General features: G+C 47.3%; 5 protein-coding genes across 5 annotated transcripts; 2 read left to right on the top strand and 3 right to left on the bottom strand.

The window, feature by feature from the left end:
• Window positions 1-605: 605 nt before the first annotated feature.
• On the top strand, window positions 606-1,428 carry LOC128725478 (probable 39S ribosomal protein L24, mitochondrial). Its single transcript, XM_053819230.1, has 2 exons — window positions 606-698; window positions 766-1,428. The coding sequence occupies exons 1-2, from the start codon at window positions 606-608 to the stop codon at window positions 1,426-1,428; spliced, it is 756 nt and encodes a 251-aa protein (XP_053675205.1).
• An 88-nt stretch (window positions 1,429-1,516) lies between these two features.
• LOC128724075 (UDP-glucosyltransferase 2-like) lies at window positions 1,517-3,177 on the bottom strand. The gene is made up of 2 exons (XM_053817839.1): window positions 2,892-3,177; window positions 1,517-2,811 (listed from the first exon to the last, which is right to left on the bottom strand). The coding sequence occupies exons 1-2, from the start codon at window positions 3,142-3,144 to the stop codon at window positions 1,517-1,519; spliced, it is 1,548 nt and encodes a 515-aa protein (XP_053673814.1). The 5' UTR covers window positions 3,145-3,177.
• Window positions 3,178-6,538: 3,361 nt separating this feature from the next.
• On the bottom strand, window positions 6,539-10,183 carry LOC128724074 (uncharacterized). The gene is made up of 12 exons (XM_053817838.1): window positions 10,117-10,183; window positions 9,967-10,053; window positions 9,696-9,897; window positions 9,419-9,586; window positions 9,166-9,260; window positions 8,938-9,089; window positions 8,692-8,875; window positions 8,373-8,625; window positions 8,035-8,300; window positions 7,330-7,973; window positions 6,905-7,250; window positions 6,539-6,834 (listed from the first exon to the last, which is right to left on the bottom strand). The coding sequence occupies exons 1-12, from the start codon at window positions 10,181-10,183 to the stop codon at window positions 6,539-6,541; spliced, it is 2,760 nt and encodes a 919-aa protein (XP_053673813.1).
• An 875-nt stretch (window positions 10,184-11,058) lies between these two features.
• On the top strand, window positions 11,059-11,626 carry LOC128727697 (sperm flagellar protein 1-like). The gene is made up of 2 exons (XM_053821636.1): window positions 11,059-11,179; window positions 11,274-11,626. The coding sequence occupies exons 1-2, from the start codon at window positions 11,059-11,061 to the stop codon at window positions 11,546-11,548; spliced, it is 396 nt and encodes a 131-aa protein (XP_053677611.1). The 3' UTR covers window positions 11,549-11,626.
• LOC128724073 (uncharacterized) lies at window positions 11,595-17,407 on the bottom strand. Its single transcript, XM_053817837.1, has 7 exons — window positions 16,942-17,407; window positions 16,506-16,879; window positions 15,805-16,440; window positions 13,225-13,480; window positions 12,933-13,160; window positions 12,630-12,845; window positions 11,595-12,553 (listed from the first exon to the last, which is right to left on the bottom strand). The coding sequence occupies exons 1-7, from the start codon at window positions 17,405-17,407 to the stop codon at window positions 11,640-11,642; spliced, it is 3,090 nt and encodes a 1,029-aa protein (XP_053673812.1). The 3' UTR covers window positions 11,595-11,639.
• Between the last annotated feature and the right edge of the window lie 755 nt (window positions 17,408-18,162).

The following is an 18,162-nucleotide window of genomic DNA, read 5'->3' as shown; positions in this document are numbered from 1 at the left end:
GCAGTCCACCCAGCTTCACGTTGTACGCAACCGATTTAAAAAACTGCGCCTCTGAGCCAACGCAAACAAAAACGCACCAAAAGGTTATTCACGCAGACACGGAAATTGAAGAAAATAATCTTCCGCTGGAAGTATGGGAACCGGCTAGGTCCTTGAAACCGACGACAGTTTGTAGAAGTGGCGAAGTTGGAGGCAGAAGTTTTGGGCGAAGATAGAAAACGTCTGCTACACGATCAGCACGAGCCCGTTTGCGTCATGGCGTAAAGGAAAAAGATCTGCTTCTGGAAAGGACGTGCCAGAAGAACTGATCAACTCAAAATAAAGAAGATTTCTCGCTGTGAACCATATCACTTTGCGTATTGTGTGTGTACTTTTTTGCCAAACTGCTCTGTCAACAAACCTCTGGCTGGCTGCCAATCTTCGATCCCTTCAGAAACGTTTACGTGAGGATGTCAACATTTCACCAGCAGCAGAGAACTGTCATAACAACCATGGTTTCATAACACCGTGCTCGCCATCACATTTTCCGAACAAATTAATAATAATATCAAACAGCACTGCAGCATTTACAACTAACCGGATAGAACCAAATCGAAACTAGCAGGATGCGTCTCACCGGAGTACTGCAAAAAATTGGCGATGTGTCAAAGAAGTTTTCCAATTTTCCTGATTCATACATCAAACGCAGCATGGAACAGGTAAGTTCGGCGAACTCGCTCGTGAACAGCATCTTTCCTAAACTATCTAACGCACTCCGGTTTCCAGGTGTATTGGAGGACTCCCCGAGGCAAACCACAATATCTAGCGCGAACGGTTGAGAGGAAAAAGTTTCGTTTTACCACCAATCGGCCATGGACCGGACAGTTTCGGCAACAGAACATGCCGGGCACCATTCGCAAGAAAGTATTTCTCGAACCGGTCGCTAACTGGAGCTTCTTCCGCGGCGATCGTGTCGAGGTGCTAGTGGGCAAAGATAAAGGCAAACAGGGCATTGTGAGCCAGGTGATACAGGAGCGTAACTGGGTGATCGTGACCGGTTTGAACTGCCACTTGCGGAAGGTGGCCGACGAGAAAGATTACCCCGGCATTATAATCAAATCCGAAAGCCCGCTTCTCGTCACCAGTCAGGTGCAGCTCGTCGATCCGTCCGATCTGGTGGCAACACCGATCGAGTGGCGGTACACGGAGGACGGCGAAAAGGTGCGGGTTTCGACGCGGACTGGTCGTATCATTCCGATACCAAAAACGAACGAAGAAACGCATGATTACAAAACCAAAGGCACATACATGGAACGGGAAAAGGATACGCCAGCCGATGTGGTAAAAGAAATTACCTTTCAACCCGCCTTGTGCACCTTCGAGATGGACATAATGAAGGAGCAAGGCATCGAGGAGGACCGGACGCCTCTCAAAACCTACTGGTACTAATAATGGCAATATATAACGTAGCGAGAACAATCATGTATTTCTTTTTTGAGGTTCAATGTAGTTATTAATGTTAGTTGCGATTATGCGCCTATCGCCTGCGTTTTTGGCGAGTAAACCTATTTTTCGGTATACAAATGAACGCTATCAAAAACAGTGGCACAATTAGCACGTCTAGCATGAGGTGCTGGAACCAGTAAAGTTGGGTCGATTTCGATTTCAGATGCGGTGCTCCCTTGTAATGCGCTACGTATTCGATCCAGAAGATAGACTCTTGCATAGGATCAACGAGCCTATTTTGGAATAGCTTAGAAACATGCTTCGCGTTATCGTAGTATGATTTATCCTTCGTCATAGCTCGCACGTTATTGCCGAACGTTTCCTCGGTGATGTCCGTAAACATCATTTTCTCTGCGAATCCCTTCTTTATCGCACGATCCGCGTTCCGATCCTGGTCACCGAAAAATGGCATGAACAACGTCGGCACACCATGGTGCATCGCCTCAAACGTACCAAACTGGCCACCGTGCGCAATGAACAGCACCGTATTGCGATGCGCCAGAATGTCGTTCTGTGGTGCCCACTTGCGTATCATCACATTCGGTGGAACGGTAGCCTGAAAGCTATCGTCTTCAAACTTCCAGATGACACGTTGCTGTAGCGACCCGAACACTTTGAGAATGGCGTTTCGTTTCTCGATCGGCATTTGCGCACTTTGCATGTAAGCTCCAAGCGAGAAGTAAATTACACCGTGCTGTGCTTCGTCCATAAACTTTTGCAAGTCGTCCGGCAGGGGTTTAGGGCTTCGAATGTGTGCTCCAGCGATGTCTACGAGGCCACGAATCGTCGGGCGCGGTGTACTAAGAATCGGGTGATGGTTAACCAGAATTACCGAAATGGATTGCTCTAGCTCGTACACGCTTGGTAGTGGTCCTTTGGTCCTAGCGAGATACCCGAATGCTTCTTGCGCTATGGTGTCCTGTTCTGGTAAGTACCAGAAATAACGGTATGCATAGTCTGTCAACGACACTATCGCATTATACATCCGATCTGCGTAGGACATATCATCGTCGAACGAAAGTACCATGTGAGGCACAAAGGACCAGGGCGTTTGCGTGCCCATGATGCGATCGAAAAAATCAGAATACCCGTACGTGCTTATCGTTACGATCGGAGCGTTGTACTTATGAGCAAACATTAGCCAGCTTTCCTGAAAGAACTGCTCAGCGAGGATCAGGTCGAAGTGGAGATCATCGCGCCGTATAAAATCGCGGACATTTTTTGATTCTAAACCATATTTGCTAGTGTTGATGCCCATTTCCCAGTACATGTCCAGCTTTACGAAGTCGCTCGTTTGGTTTGCCGCAAACAGACTCTCAACAGGAACTACAGAAATACGAGGAAAGGGTAATCAATTTTATACCACAAAATCTGTGCATTTACTTCCGTTCTCACCGGCTACTTACAAGTTTCCCGAATCGGATAGGGAGGATCGATAAGTACTTCATGATAATGCTCTAACGGTTCACCGTATGGAAAACCAGTGATGCAGGTTATTTCGTGCTGCCGGTCAGTCAGTTCTCGAATGAAATGCTTCAACATGAGCCAATGGCTAAGACCAGGGAACGGCACTAACAGCAGTATGTTGTAGCCATCGGCGATGGCCAACAGACCACTTAGCAAGAGGAAAGATCCACAAAACACGGTTCTCAATCTCATTTTTGTTCACTAGTCGGTCACGGTTAGCAAATGGTCTTGCCGGACCGATTTGAAATTTCTAACTGTGGTAAGCTCGTACGCGGTTTGTGCAAACTAAGCAATGAACAGTCTTATCGCTTTAACTCACTTGATAACATTCAAATGACTTTGGATTCACGCATAGATTTTGTTTTATTTGGTTGCCCCAAAGAGATTGATGTTTATTGGCATATTTTATTTTAGGTGCTTAGAGTCGATAAAATGGTTTTTGGGAGTATCGTTAATATTTTTATTGTAATCTGTCTTTCATTTTCCACTATCGCTTACAAGCATTGTGAGGCTGTGTTTGACAAAGATGATGAACGGAACACGTGTTCCTCTACCTAAGTAGCATTCGAGCAGTCGATTTGTATGGAAAACTCAAGTAACATTTTTGCTTTAACGTTAGCGATGTTCGATTCGAGCGCTTTTTAACTCTTCTGATACATGGAGTTTTCATACACGTCCTTGTCACACAATCGAAGGGTTTCATTTCTTCGACTGAGAAAAATTTTCAAGCATGCCGATCATTCTCAAGTAACATTTTTGCTTTAACGTTAGCGATGTTCGATTCGAGCGCTTTTTAACTCTTCTGATACATGGAGTTTTCATACACGTCTTTGTCACACAATCGAAGGGTTTCATTTCTTCGACTGAGAAAAATTTTCAAGCATGCCGATCATTCTGGCTCATGCAAAAGAATTATGCGTCCCATTCAGTCAAAACACGAGGGAGACCGCTGCATAAGATTTATAGCATGCCGTTTTGTTTAGCACATGGACCGCGGTTTCCCCCTCCATTCGACGAGCATTTTACTTGAGCGTAAAAACAGCACCAGAGAATAAGCCCATCGTTTGGCTCTCGCAAGCCATTTGCGTTGCACTCTTTGATTCGGCTGTGCGCTGTCGTAGGGTGAACCCTTTGTTTATTTAGGTCTCGACCCGCGCAGGCCGTTCTACCTGTGTTTGGGTTCCCTTACCTTTTTCGCCTACGTTGACGGTACCCGTGCAATTGCTACTGCTATTCCATTTGTGATCTAATGTTTTATGATCAGCGATCGCATGTGGACAATGATTACGGTACGAGCATGATATTTTACCAGCGGCATAGACCAAAACACGTATGAAATGCTAACGGCAAACCATATCGTCATTGGGATTCTTAATCTAACTCCCTCGGTTTGTATCAATGCAACGATAGTAAACCAAATAACACCCATGTTTCCTATCACCGGTGCAAACGATGCATGCAATCTATCATATGAATCTATACCCGATATACAATCACTGCGTGAGATATGCGCATTGCATGGAAGCATTCGTACATCATGTGCTCACATACGTTGTAATCCATCCCCACTCCGGATCTATTTTTGGACGCATGCATCGCCGCCATCGATCTTGGTCCATACGTAAATCAAAAGGCAATGCATACCTCTTAAGGTTGAAGACGCCAAATTGCTCAACCCATCGACGCTGAAGACCCATCGCCAGCCCGATCAGCCATATCGACATCGGTTCCCTGTATTCTTCCAAGTCTCAACAGCCCCTTCAAACTAACAAATAAAATTTGCCCTTCCATAGCTATAGCACCAGCGCGCACGTGGCAATGGACGGTGGTACCTGATCTGGATCGACAAAGCATGTGGGACAGTACACGCCGGCGGGGGGAAAGAACCCAAAATGCGAAGGAACCGAAATGAAGAACATAGAAATAATGCAACGCCCCTACTCAAAATCGGTAGGCGGAGCATATCAAATTTTATGACGCATTTTTTTTGTTGCACCGGACGACGTGCATCCGATCACCTCGACAGCCGGCCTGCGACTCACGGAGAGAGAGCGGTCGGAGATCTTTTAAGGCCTCAGTCGAACAGATCGGAATTACGAGGGTTCGTTCGAATATAGCCGTTCGAGCCGCTCGAAATGTCAAATTCCCAAGTAGCATTCGAGCAGTCGATTTGTATGGAAAATTTGACATTTCGAGCGGCTCGAACGGCTATATTCGAACGAACCCTCGTAATTCCGATCTGTTCGACTGAGGCCTTAAAAGATCTCCGACCGCTCTCTCTCCGTGAGTCGCAGGCCGGCTGTCGAGGTGATCGGATGCACGTCGTCCGGTGCAACAAAAAAAATGCGTCATAAAATTTGATATGCTCCGCCTACCGATTTTGAGTAGGGGCGTTGCATTATTTCTATGTTCTTCATTTCGGTTCCTTCGCATTTTGGGTTCTTTCCCCCCGCCGGCGTGTACTGTCCCACATGCTTTGTCGATCCAGATCAGGTACCACCGTCCATTGCCACGTGCGCGCTGGTGCTATAGCTATGGAAGGGCAAATTTTATTTGTTAGTTTGAAGGGGCTGTTGAGACTTGGAAGAATACAGGGAACCGATGTCGATATGGCTGATCGGGCTGGCGATGGGTCTTCAGCGTCGATGGGTTGAGCAATTTGGCGTCTTCAACCTTAAGAGGTATGCATTGCCTTTTGATTTACGTATGGACCAAGATCGATGGCGGCGATGCATGCGTCCAAAAATAGATCCGGAGTGGGGATGGATTACAACGTATGTGAGCACATGATGTACGAATGCTTCCATGCAATGCGCATATCTCACGCAGTGATTGTATATCGGGTATAGATTCATATGATAGATTGCATGCATCGTTTGCACCGGTGATAGGAAACATGGGTGTTATTTGGTTTACTATCGTTGCATTGATACAAACCGAGGGAGTTAGATTAAGAATCCCAATGACGATATGGTTTGCCGTTAGCATTTCATACGTGTTTTGGTCTATGCCGCTGGTAAAATATCATGCTCGTACCGTAATCATTGTCCACATGCGATCGCTGATCATAAAACATTAGATCACAAATGGAATAGCAGTAGCAATTGCACGGGTACCGTCAACGTAGGCGAAAAAGGTAAGGGAACCCAAACACAGGTAGAACGGCCTGCGCGGGTCGAGACCTAAATAAACAAAGGGTTCACCCTACGACAGCGCACAGCCGAATCAAAGAGTGCAACGCAAATGGCTTGCGAGAGCCAAACGATGGGCTTATTCTCTGGTGCTGTTTTTACGCTCAAGTAAAATGCTCGTCGAATGGAGGGGGAAACCGCGGTCCATGTGCTAAACAAAACGGCATGCTATAAATCTTGTGCAGCGGTCTCCCTCGTGTTTTGACTGAATGGGACGCATAATTCTTTTACATGAGCCAGAATGATCGGCATGCTTGAAAATTTTTCTCAGTCGAAGAAATGAAACCCTTCGATTGTGTGACAAGGACGTGTATGAAAACTCCATGTATCAGAAGAGTTAAAAAGCGCTCGAATCGAACATCGATAACGTTAAAGCAAAAATGTTACTTGAGTAGTTACGCTACACTTTTTATCCAGCTGTAGTAGGAAGAAATCCTTGTATGCACAATCAAACCATCCTTAGGACGACTGTAGCTTAAAAGCCCGACCAAATACTGCGTTGATGAGTTATCTGCCTCGTTGCGTTTATACCAAACGAGTGGGTCACCAGAGAAGGATTGTGATTCGGACGTGTCATCGTCGATGCACAGCTCGGATGGATTCAGCTTGCGCCTGCCCTGTTCCACCATATAAGCCTGCAGATCGCTGTTGTACTTGGGATAGCTTGATGCAAAGTACGCTTCGTCGTTTTCTGTTAAGAAAAATAGATGATCAGCCTCAGGGCAAGCGTTACAATGAGAATGTGAAATTTCCACACAAACCTATAACCATTCTATGGAGCAAAAATGGAGTGTGGGTTTCATTTTGCCACAAACAGATCGGATACTTCATCGCAGTCGGCACGATATCCTTCTCCAATCGCAATAAACCGATGTCGTGCAACAGATCATTCTGGTCGTAGTTGGGATGTATAATCACTTCTTTTACTCGTACAGATTGCGGGTTGTTCCACGTTATGTTGGGGTTTCCTTGCGCAACATTGACATGCGTAGGGTGATCACTCGGATCCGCTAGACAATTCGCGGTAGAAACAACCAAATTACGAGTGATCAAGGAACCGGAACAAAACCATTCTATATTTTGCCCCACCTCTTTTCCGATATAAACCTAAGAAAAACGAAACGAAAGAAGCGAGTTATCTCGGCAACGGTCTTAACACATCAGAGCGTTTTTTTTTCTTCTTTACCGTGTGATAAAAATGATCGATTCTGTCCGGTTGCCAGTGCTTATACTCTTCATGGAACATGCCGTAACGCTTTTCGCAATCATCCAACTCTTTTCCGGCTGCACTGACACTCGATTCGTTTTTAATATTTTCGTATGGACAGCACACCACCGAACCAGCATTGCAGAACCGTACGTTTCGGTGCATCTGTGCGTCATACGCAATCTTCGGACAACGCTTGATATTCGTGCACAACCCAGCACTCCCATCGGCTGTCATGCAATGGTCTTGCTCGTACAGATCCGTGTTGAAGAACAGCACCGCATCGTTATGGCCGCTGTAGTTTGGAAGCAGGATGGATTTCATCCACTCATGGTGTGCACCGAGTCGAGTTGCAGCGGCTGAGCGTCCAAATCCGCAGTCTTTACCGAACAAATTCAACGCGTAGATATGCTCGAAATTTCGACCCATTCTATAAACTCGGCGCCTCAGCGGTCCACCAAACTTCATTTCGCACGATTCCGGCACCAGAAAGGGCTTATTCCCAAAGCAGAGATGCTCTGGTGTGATGCCGTTTGTCAAATTTGGAAGGTACTCCTCGGGTACGGAGCAATTCTCCGCGTTATGAATGTCAGCTCGCGGGGATAGCTGAGCAATCTCTGGATCTATTTTGAAAATGCATACGTTAGCACGAAACAGACCGCTCAGTTGATTGTAATTACTTACTAAACTCAGACATCGCTTCGGAATAGTAATTAAATTTGTTCAAATCCAACCGACCCTGTCCAGTCACATAGAATCTCGGGTGAGGTAACTCAAATGCACTCCAAATGCATGCGGGGATAAAAAAATGTGATATCTGGAATCTGTTCTTCATCTTCAGTATGGCAATGTCGTTATAGTACGAGTTTGGTTTGTATCGTGGATGACGATGCACTTGAAGGACATCATTTCTGGTTCCATCTCCGTAAACTACATGTGAGGCGCTTATTCTGTAAATATTACAAAGCGTATTAAATGAGCTAAATAAGTAAGTGAATGCTTAGTCGTCTTCGGTTACAAACCCATCGTTAATACTGCAGCGGGCCAACGTTACAACGGCATCTTCGTCTATAACAACTCCGTGGCAGTTTTCAATCCCCTTCCGGCCTGGCGGCCAATGAATTTTTACGGTCTGTTCCGAATCGATTATGCTCATGTGAGCTTTGCTGGAGTCAAGCGATTCAAAACCATCTGTTTTCGAGTACACCACGTCGTCCTCGTACTCTCTCAAGTGTACGTACCGTAAAGCGCATGCATATGGCTTAAAACTCCATTCTAGAAAAAGGATCCTTCCATTACATTCCAGTAAAGGCTCGGTATCCGAGCAAATAGTTAACCTACCATGGATGTTTTCTCCTCGCTTTGCAAGTTCCGACCGAATCCAACCAATGTAAGGAGCCACTTTCATGTACACGCCTGGATGCGATTGACCACAAACGCTACCGAAAGAGGTCACCGCTATGACGAATGGTGTCATTTTTGCATTGTGCAGGAGCTTCATCTGTAACGGACCTCCGGAATCACCCTGTAATAAATTTTAGGCATTCAGTTCCGCTGTTTGTGAGGCATGAAATGAAGCTCTCTTACCGGACAGGTGTCCATTTTGATATCTCCCGCGCACAGATGGTAATCCTGCAGGCCTTGTCGAAGTCCGCGATCCGCTCGGTAGTGCTTATCACAATCGGCTTTTTTTACCAAACTAAGCGATACTTTTAGCAGTATGGGAGTGCTCGATTCGCCTGCAAGAGATCGCAAAAGAAATGTTTATTTTTCAGCACATGATACACTCAAGGTTATCAGGTTTGAGCTACTTACCGAAACCAGTGGCGCCCCAACCGGTCGCTTCCATCGATGGAAAGGGAATTTCTTCGTCGTTCCAGAGACACCCTGGCGCCACCGTATCGTGTAGGCTAACGGAGCGAATGCAATGGTGCAAATTAAAATCACTTTAATGCATTCGTGCTCTTTGGAGCTCACCGATAATGGGCGACTTTCAAAACAGCCACTTCCGCAAGTCGGGCGGCTTATTGAACTTGAGCTTCATATAATTAAAAAAATAAACACTTACGTTACATTCTTTTCCAACTTCAATAGCGCCAAATCGTGATACCGTGAGCTGAAACGGTGCTCCGGGTGGCGTATAATTTCGACGATCTTCAACTGCTGCGCATATTTATCGTCCGAGCTGTCGTACAAATTAATATCCCCAAGGCGAACGACATCGGGCGGCACGTTACTATGAAACCGAAACCAAGTCATTAATGTAAACCAGAAGAAAAAAACTTGTTTTAAAGGAAAAGCCGGTGCCTTGTACACCCACCACTGTTGTTCCCTGTAAAACTTACTCTTCGTCCACGACACAGTGAGCCGCTGTCAAAACGTAATTTTCCCAGATCAACGATCCACCGCAATTCCAGTCGATTTTGTCACCTACCCGTGTCCATCCTACGGCGGCCATGTGAGCGAACTCTCGCAGATAAGCCGGACGCCCAAAAGCGGGCAATGGTTCGGGACCTTTGCCATACTTGTAGTAGCGCAAATGACAATCTTCGGATATGCCGGAAACAGCTTTAAAACAACACTCCTACGTTTGATAAAGCAGCCAGCAATGCTTACCGTCGATAGATTCTCGTTCGTTTGGGAGAAACGCCTTGGTGATGTCTTCGTCTAGATTTGAAAATACGGATAGCAACGATCCTTGAGCTTGACGGAATAATATAGGAGTTATTAGCAAACAGCAACAACAGTGTCCGGTCACACGCTTACTTGCTCGAATTAGTTGTAAGACAATGGCTAGCAGGACTGCCGACGATAGCACCTCGGTTGCTGCCATCCTCTAGCGTAGTCGTAATCACTTTGAAGCATTCAGTCCCGTTTCGCGCCTTTAGACCGGCTAGACTTAACCTTCGGGCTGGGATGAAACCGGTTTGTTACAGTTGTAACGGTGAGGGAAATCCAAAGCCGAAGTTCACGATCTGATTCGAGTTTTCGTAGACAAATATATCTAGACGGCATGCCATCAATCATACATTAAACACATTTTATCGTTTGATACTTCAACGATCGTGCAGACAAGGTAGCTGCAGACTGAGGAGGCTTCTCCAATTAAACTATCTGACGCGACGATCGACGACAAGCTATTTATAGCAGAGCAAACGATTTATGGTTTCTGCACCCGTACATGCACCTCTGCAACATTAACTTGTTCCAGCCCCGTACAACAGGAAGAATTTTTGACCCCGTATGTTTGGAAGGATAGCCAAGGATCCGATACAATGACTCGTCAGGCTCCGGTGGGCTGGACATGTCATAAGGATGGCACCAGCCGACTCAGCCCTTTAAATCCTGTTTTGCTACCCACATGGACAGTGGAGGGGTAATAGTACGAAAGTGAAACAGAGCGATAGCGTCGACGCATCCGTCAAAAAAGCCAGGTTAAGTTATATGGGCACTCGATCGCGGTTTGTGACGTCAGATTGTTAAGTGAGTTTTGATGTTGCGAGTATTTTTTATAATTTACCGTCCTGGGAGCTAGTCGATACGTAACGTCAAATTTACAACCACAGGATGCCATGAATGTTGATGTTTTTATCAATCTTTTTACAATATTACCGTAGTAGTTTATGGATTATTAAGACTCCAAAAATATCTTTGCAAGCGCCGTTCGAAAGTTAGAGAAATATTCCGGTACAAAAAAATAGCATTACGATGACGCCAAGAAAATCAATCGAACTGTCCACTCATGAACTTGTCGACGTGTACCATTGGGTGAAAAAATTTAACCTGAGCAAGGAGGTGAAGAATATTAACCGCGACATGACGGATGGAGGTTAGTTAAGGCTCAATTTATAAAGTTAAAAGGATACTTAACGCTGCTCGATGGATGGAATTATTTTGGGTTTTTGGTTTTCTCTCCGGTTCAGTGCTGGTAGCGGAAATATTGAAACAACTCTATCCAAAGCTAGTTGACCTGCATAACTACACCAGGTGCAGCGCTACCAGAAACAAGTTGGACAACTGGCAGACGCTCAACCGGAAAGTGATGCGCCGTTTGGACATCTACCTGGACGAAGAAACGATGCAAGATTTAGCCAGTGGAAGTAACGGCATGCTGGAGGTGCTTCTATTCGAGTTGATGGCTAAGCACAAGGTGGAGACAAATTTCTTCGGTAACCGGCACGACTCTGGGAAAAAGTAATAGTTCTTTCTAAAGGATAGTTTTCATCGAGCCACTGTGTCCAGGAATAAAGAATAGTTGCATTTATTTATCGTTTACACCCTATGCACTCTCAGTTGAGTTTGGGCTTTCGCTTAGGAGTACCGGACAACGAGTCCCACTTTGGTTTGGGTTTCTGCTTCGGACTAGCCAGGACGAAACCGAGCACTTTGTAAAATACGGCAGCGACCACGAGAAACGCAAGCGTGAAAAATCCCACCACATCTAGCATGAGATACTGCACCCAGGGCAGTTCAATAGCATTTGACTTGAGATGCTTTGCACCCTTATGGCGGATGACGTACTCGATCCAGTGCATCGCTTCCTGCATTGGGGGCACAATGTTATCACGGAACAGCTCCGAAGCACGTTTGGCTTGCTTCATGAACGCTGGATTGGTGAGTAGCTCATTAATGCGCGAACCCAGCGTTATGACGTTCAGCTCGGGGAAGTTAAGCGTTAGAGCGTACCCTGCTTGTTCCGCTTTCAGTGCGTTTCTGTGCTGATCACCGTAAAACGGTATGTAGAGCATCGGGACACCCCGATAAATGCCCTCTTGGCTCCCGAACATGCCACCGTGGGTGATGAACAGCACCACCTTTGGATGCGCCAGAATATCGCTCTGTGGAAGCCACTTGCGCACCATCACGTTCTTTGGCAACCGAGCTACGTCCTCGTTCTCGTACTTCCACACGACCCGCTGCTTCAGGTTCCGGAATACCTCCAGGAATGCTTTCATCTTGTCCTTCGGCATATCCGCGCTTTTCATGTAGGAACCGAGACTGAAGAAAATCACACCATCCCGGGCACCGTCGAGGAACTTTTTGATATCCTCTGGTAGGTCCTTCGCCGGTTTGATGTGGGCACCGGCCACGTTCACCAGTCCCGGTATGGTGGGACGTGGTGGTGACGTCGAAAGGTGGCTGTTGACCAGTATCACTGAGATAGACCGCTCCAGATCCCGTATAGAGGGCATTAACTCGGGACCTGCGATGGAACGAAGATAAACCTGTTATTTCGAAACCGCATCACCTAGAACGGGTTCTGGGTAGTCCGGACGAACCTTCTATCCGGGCAAAGTGCGCCTGTGCTAGTTTGTTCTGCTGCGGGATGTAATAGATGTTGCGGATCACCAGGTCAGCGACGGAGATCATAAAATTGTAGCACCGTTGGGAGAACGTCATTTCGTCCGTCAACAGTAGCACCGGGTGTGGCACGAACGACCACGGTGTGACGAGTCCCATGGCCTGATCGATGTGATTCGCATGGCCCAATGTACCTGGAGAGAAGATCGAAGAAGACACGCATGTAATTCGGTACAACTCGTGCAATTTAAGCCTAGCAAAATGCCAATCCAATTCCTTACAAAGCGTCACGACGGGAGCCCGATATTTGTGGGCGAACATCAGAAACGCCTCCTGGTAGAACTGCTCCGAGATGATCACGTCAAAATCGGTATCATCCTGCTCGATAAACTGCTGCACGTGTTCGTTCTCTAACGCGTACTGCGTCGTCGACAGGCCCACGCGCCAGTAGAGAAACAGGTTGTTCAGATCACTGTTGTACTTCGATTCGTATATGTCCGACACCGGAACTGGAAGGAAATTGAACCGTGTGAGGCACCTGCGAGAGATAGCAGACCCGCAGTGACCACTTACAGTAGTACGGTATGTCGTACGGCGGATCGATGAGTATTTCAGTGTAGTTACGATGTGGCTCCTTTGCGGGGAAATTTGTAATGGCGGTCACCTCGTGGCCCCGTGCCAGCAGCTCCTTCACAAAGTGCTCTATCCACAGCCAGTGGCTGGGCGCCGGAAAAGGCACCAGAAACAGCACCTTGGAACACTCGCCAGGCGACCAGTAGGTGGTAAATGCGAACACGCAACCGATCAGATACGACCACACGCGGAAATGCTGCCAAGGTGGGAAAGAAAGAGTCAAGATCATCGATAAACGAAGGTCATGCTATCGAGATGTTCGGTCATGACTATCCAGAGATATTGTCACGTAAAACAACGCAATTCCAGTGCCGGTAATGGCTACCCATTAGCCGGCCAAATGCCTACATTTATGACGACAACGACGTGCAATTTCCACCGTAACTCATCAACCGATGGTGGGTTGGGTCGAACAAATAGCAAAAAAAAGCTCGAACCTCGGTGCACACGAAACACTCGCTTATTATTAATTTTCATTTGTTCGATCGCGGTGTGGGACCGTGGGACGTTCTACGATTGAAAATGTGCATTTCACGGCCTTGGGCGGGCAACGATCGCATCACGTTACACTCGTCCCGGTGCTGCTCGGTCAATCGAGCTTCTTGGCGGCTGGTTTGAAAATGTTTAAATCTTGGCAACATGCCCGCAGACCTCAGAAACGGCCATTTGCTTCGTCGCTGACACGCCGGGAGGTCCGGTTCTTTAGTCGCACCATCAATAGTTCCATTGGCAATTAGGCAAAAACCATTTTTCGACCTCTTTTCCCGCGTTCCATTATGAAGTTGAACAGAAGGACGGCGTAGGAGTACTTCTCTACGACATACTAGTGCACGGTTATTTACCGCCCTGAGCTGTGGCAAGGAATTGTGCCAACATAAACCACTTCGAGCATCGGTGAACCGCTGGAATGGACCCACGTCCCACGTCGTTTGGTGCTCCAATTTTTCAACCACAGCGAGATTAAACTATTTTCGTACACCCAAAAAATCCGCGAGAGCGAAAGTGCTGCTGGATGTGAACCCGTTTGCGATTATCTCGGAACCGGGAACGCGCGCACGTTGGTGCAGCAAAATACAAAACAAAAGCACCGGTATCATAATCAAAACAGAAACCGCCAACCCCATACGCGATAATAGCAGCGTGCCCAAGCCGAGCGGGCGCTAAAAATATTCTTAATGTTTACCAGAGTGCTGGCGGCCGCGTTGCATGAACTTGGCACTTGGAACAGGGCGTCCTATTTATAGTGGAAAATCAAAATGCTTCACATCGCAAGCGAACGGGTATCTCGCTTTTTCTTCGATCACCAGCCTTTATTGGGTTCCTCGCGAGCGGTCGCGCACTAAAGAATGCTGATAAATAAGGGCCTTATCAGGCACGCGAAGCGCGATTTCGATAGCACCAGAGTAGCATCGCTAACTAGAGCAGCTGGTGGAGACGCCACTAATTCCGTAGGTCACGCTAATGTCACCAATTCGCTCGCTTGCTTTGATTCGAGTCGCGACCAATTGCGCTTACCATTTCGTTCAGCACCTTGGGTTCACTTCTTCACTTTATATACACACACACACACACACACGCAAGGACGTACGATCTGTTCCACAGGTGCACGCCGGTCCGTTTAGTTGGTTGAGAAAACTATCCACGCACGTGCTGGTGCGTTCTGTTACGCAATGGTTCCGGTGCATCCGGACTGCATCGCGTGAACTGCACGGTTGCAATACCTTGCAGCGTGGTACCGGCTCGGGAGCGTGTCGTTACACGTGTAACACGTGGTATGAGCCGTGGGATTCGGACACCCAACACCAACCGTGTCTGGTGCGCTTGGTTCGCCACGGATTTCGGATCTCTCCTGCTCGGTTTGCTAGCCGCGCCGTTACTGTAGAGAACCCGGATCACCGATTCGGATGCAGCTGCTGCGCGAAGTGTTCTTGCGTTAAATCACGTCGCTTACTGGCCGCGCATATATGGCGAGAAAGTGAGAGAGAGCAGGAGAGACAGGGAGAGAGACAAAAGAGAAGTGAAGAGAGAACCGACGAGAGAGAGAGAACGAGAGAGAGAGAGAGAGAGAGAACGAGAGAGAGTGAGTGATACCAAAAGGGATGCAATTCGTCTCGAGGGCGTCTGAAGCTCGTCTTCTTACTGATAAATTGCTCTCAGAGGCAATTTTGGGTGAGTTTTTCTTTTGAGCGATAACGAACTCGACGCTCGGTGCATCGAAGCATGTGTGTTCTAAAAATATTGAATTTATGTTTCGCTATTTTAAGGGGTAAAAATACAATCCTTTTGCGTTTTGAATAGGCCATTTTTTACTACATGTGTCTCCATCTCACTCATACAACGGGAGTGACAACAACGGCGATTTTCGAAATCCGACCCTATCTACTGCCTTATCGTGTTATCGCACGCACGGCAGGTTATTGAGCTGCTCCCAAAAACCGTTCACTTGACTTTAACTTTGGTGCGGTTTGGAACAACCAGCCTTGTGACACTCCGCAGTAGCCTCAAAGCGATCCAAAGTACAGCGCCTCCAAGCAGCAGAACCAACGAAAGGATATCCAACAACAGGTACCGATACCAGGGTAACTGAACAGCGGCCGACTTGAGATGCGCTGCACCGTGATGCCGCAAGACGTACTCAATCCAGAATGTGGCCTCCTCGAGTGGATCGATTGGATTATCGCGGAACAACGCCGACAGACGGTTTGCATTGTGCTGGAATGCCGGTTCCAGCACGATCCGTTCGATCCGCGTCCGGAACTCATCCGAGGTTACGTTGATGATTCGCAGAGTAAGTCCCAAGCCGGCTTTCTCGAATTTAAGCGCATTGCTGTGCTGATCACCGTAAAAGGGCACGAATAGAACCGGCCGAGCCCAGTAGATGGCTTCCTGCGTGCCAAAGAGGCCACCGTGTGAGACGAACAGCTTGACGTTGGGATGCGCCAGGACATCATTCTGAGGTAACCATCGCTGTAGCAACACGTTCGCGGGTAACCCAGGAATAGCGTTTGCTTCCCACTTCCACAGAAACCGGTACTGAGGCAAACTGCGGAATACCTCCAGAAAGACGGCCAGCGTTTCCGGTGGCATACCGGAGCTTCTTAGGAACGTCCCAAAGTTGATGTAGATGACGCCAGCAGGAGCAGAATCTAGGAAGTCCTGTTTGAAGGTAGCAAAAAGCGTTGAAGTTTTGCAGACTGGGGAGAGATATTCCGCATGCGTACCTTCACCACCGAAGGAAGTTCCTTGGGAGGACGGATGTGAAGACCCGCGATATCGATCATTCCCGTGATGCGAGGTCTCGGTCGTGAGGAGATGATATGGCTGTTCACCAGCACCACGCTAACATTCCGCTCTAAGTCCTCAAGCATTGGCATCGAGTCCTCATTAGTCACCACGTACTTTCCGACCAGTTTCGTTTGCTCCGGCAAATAGTAGTACTTTCTGTTGAACGCATCCCAGACCGATAATACCACGTTGTACACTCGCTCCCAAAGGGACATACGGTCGTCGTACTGCAGCATGAAATGTGGCGCAAACGACCACGGTGTTATCAAACCAAACGCTCGATCTATGTAGTCCGCGTGTCCGAGCGTATCTGGAATTAAATTAAAGATGATTTACGGCACGTTGTTCCTCGATCGTTCGCTCGCTACTCACTTATGGTGACGATCGGCACTCGGTACTTGTGCGCCAGCATAAGGAAGCTCTCCTGTACGAACTGTTCGGCAATGAGCAGATCGAAGGTAAGGTTATCTTCTCGCAGGAACGCGCGTACATTAGCGCTTTCGAACGCATGCTCACAAGTCTCCAGACCAAGCTTCCACAGTATCGACATCTTGAAGAACGGGTCACCGAATGACTGCGATCGGTAGAACACCTCCATGGGTAGCCCATTTGCTTCAAAATCGTACGGTGGGTCGATCAACACCTCACGGTACTGGGAGTCGGTGTTGTTGGCATCAATTCCACCCAACCGATAGCTCGTGATGGCCGTCACTGCGTGTCCGCGGTTCAGCAACTCCCGAATGATGTGCTCGAACATCAGCCAGTGGCTCATACCGGGAAAAACGGACACGAGAAGTATATTTGCGCCATCATGCGGTGATGGCATCCACACCAACATGCCTACGATGGCCACGAATACCGTGCTAGTGCACTTCTGAAAAGGAAATGTTCTCAATAAGGGGCTTCGAAGGTTCAAATAGAGCGGTTCAAGCTTACTTACCATCGTTGCTGGGTGCGTCTCAGATTGCACCGGGGGAAAACCCAAAATCGATCGTTCTCACTTTAGATGATGGACTATCGCCCTGTACAACGATCTTTGTGTACGGCTAACGATCGAATGGTTTGACGATCAACCGTAAGTCGATGTCTAGCCCGTTCGTTTGCGGTCATGCTTCTCGCATTGCTTTCATGATCGATTTTTAATGTATTTGTAGGCCCTGGTGGGCCCTTTGATGGCTGTTCATCCCAAGGCAGCGAATGATGAACGAGACGAGCAGCGAAAGAAAGTACAGTCATCTGCCGAAGTTATGCGGAACGTAACGAAGTTAGTATCACGATTGAGATGCATCGTATTGACGAAAGAAATTCAATTAAATAAATACTGCAACTGTTTGCATGAAGGATTAGCTTTGCTAGTGGACACCTAAGGAGCTTGATCTGTATTTGAAAACTACAAAACATTGAATAGGGTAAATTGAGGTTAGTCACATTAATCAGGGAAGGACTAATTGTGTGCAGAAAGCTTACTCTTATTTTTTGTATATGTAATGAACATATAGTTTTAACTTATACTTAATTATAAAAAGAGATAAAGGTAACACATTGCGCGAGAGTTTTAATGCTCAATATACGATCGCTGCAACCATTTAAAAG

The sequence above is a fragment of the Anopheles nili genome, chromosome 3 (assembly GCF_943737925.1).
Source record: "Anopheles nili chromosome 3, idAnoNiliSN_F5_01, whole genome shotgun sequence".
NCBI classification, from domain to species: domain Eukaryota; kingdom Metazoa; phylum Arthropoda; class Insecta; order Diptera; family Culicidae; genus Anopheles; species Anopheles nili.
Note: the sequence above shows the minus strand (reverse complement) of the source record. Positions and strands in the feature narration are given on the sequence as shown.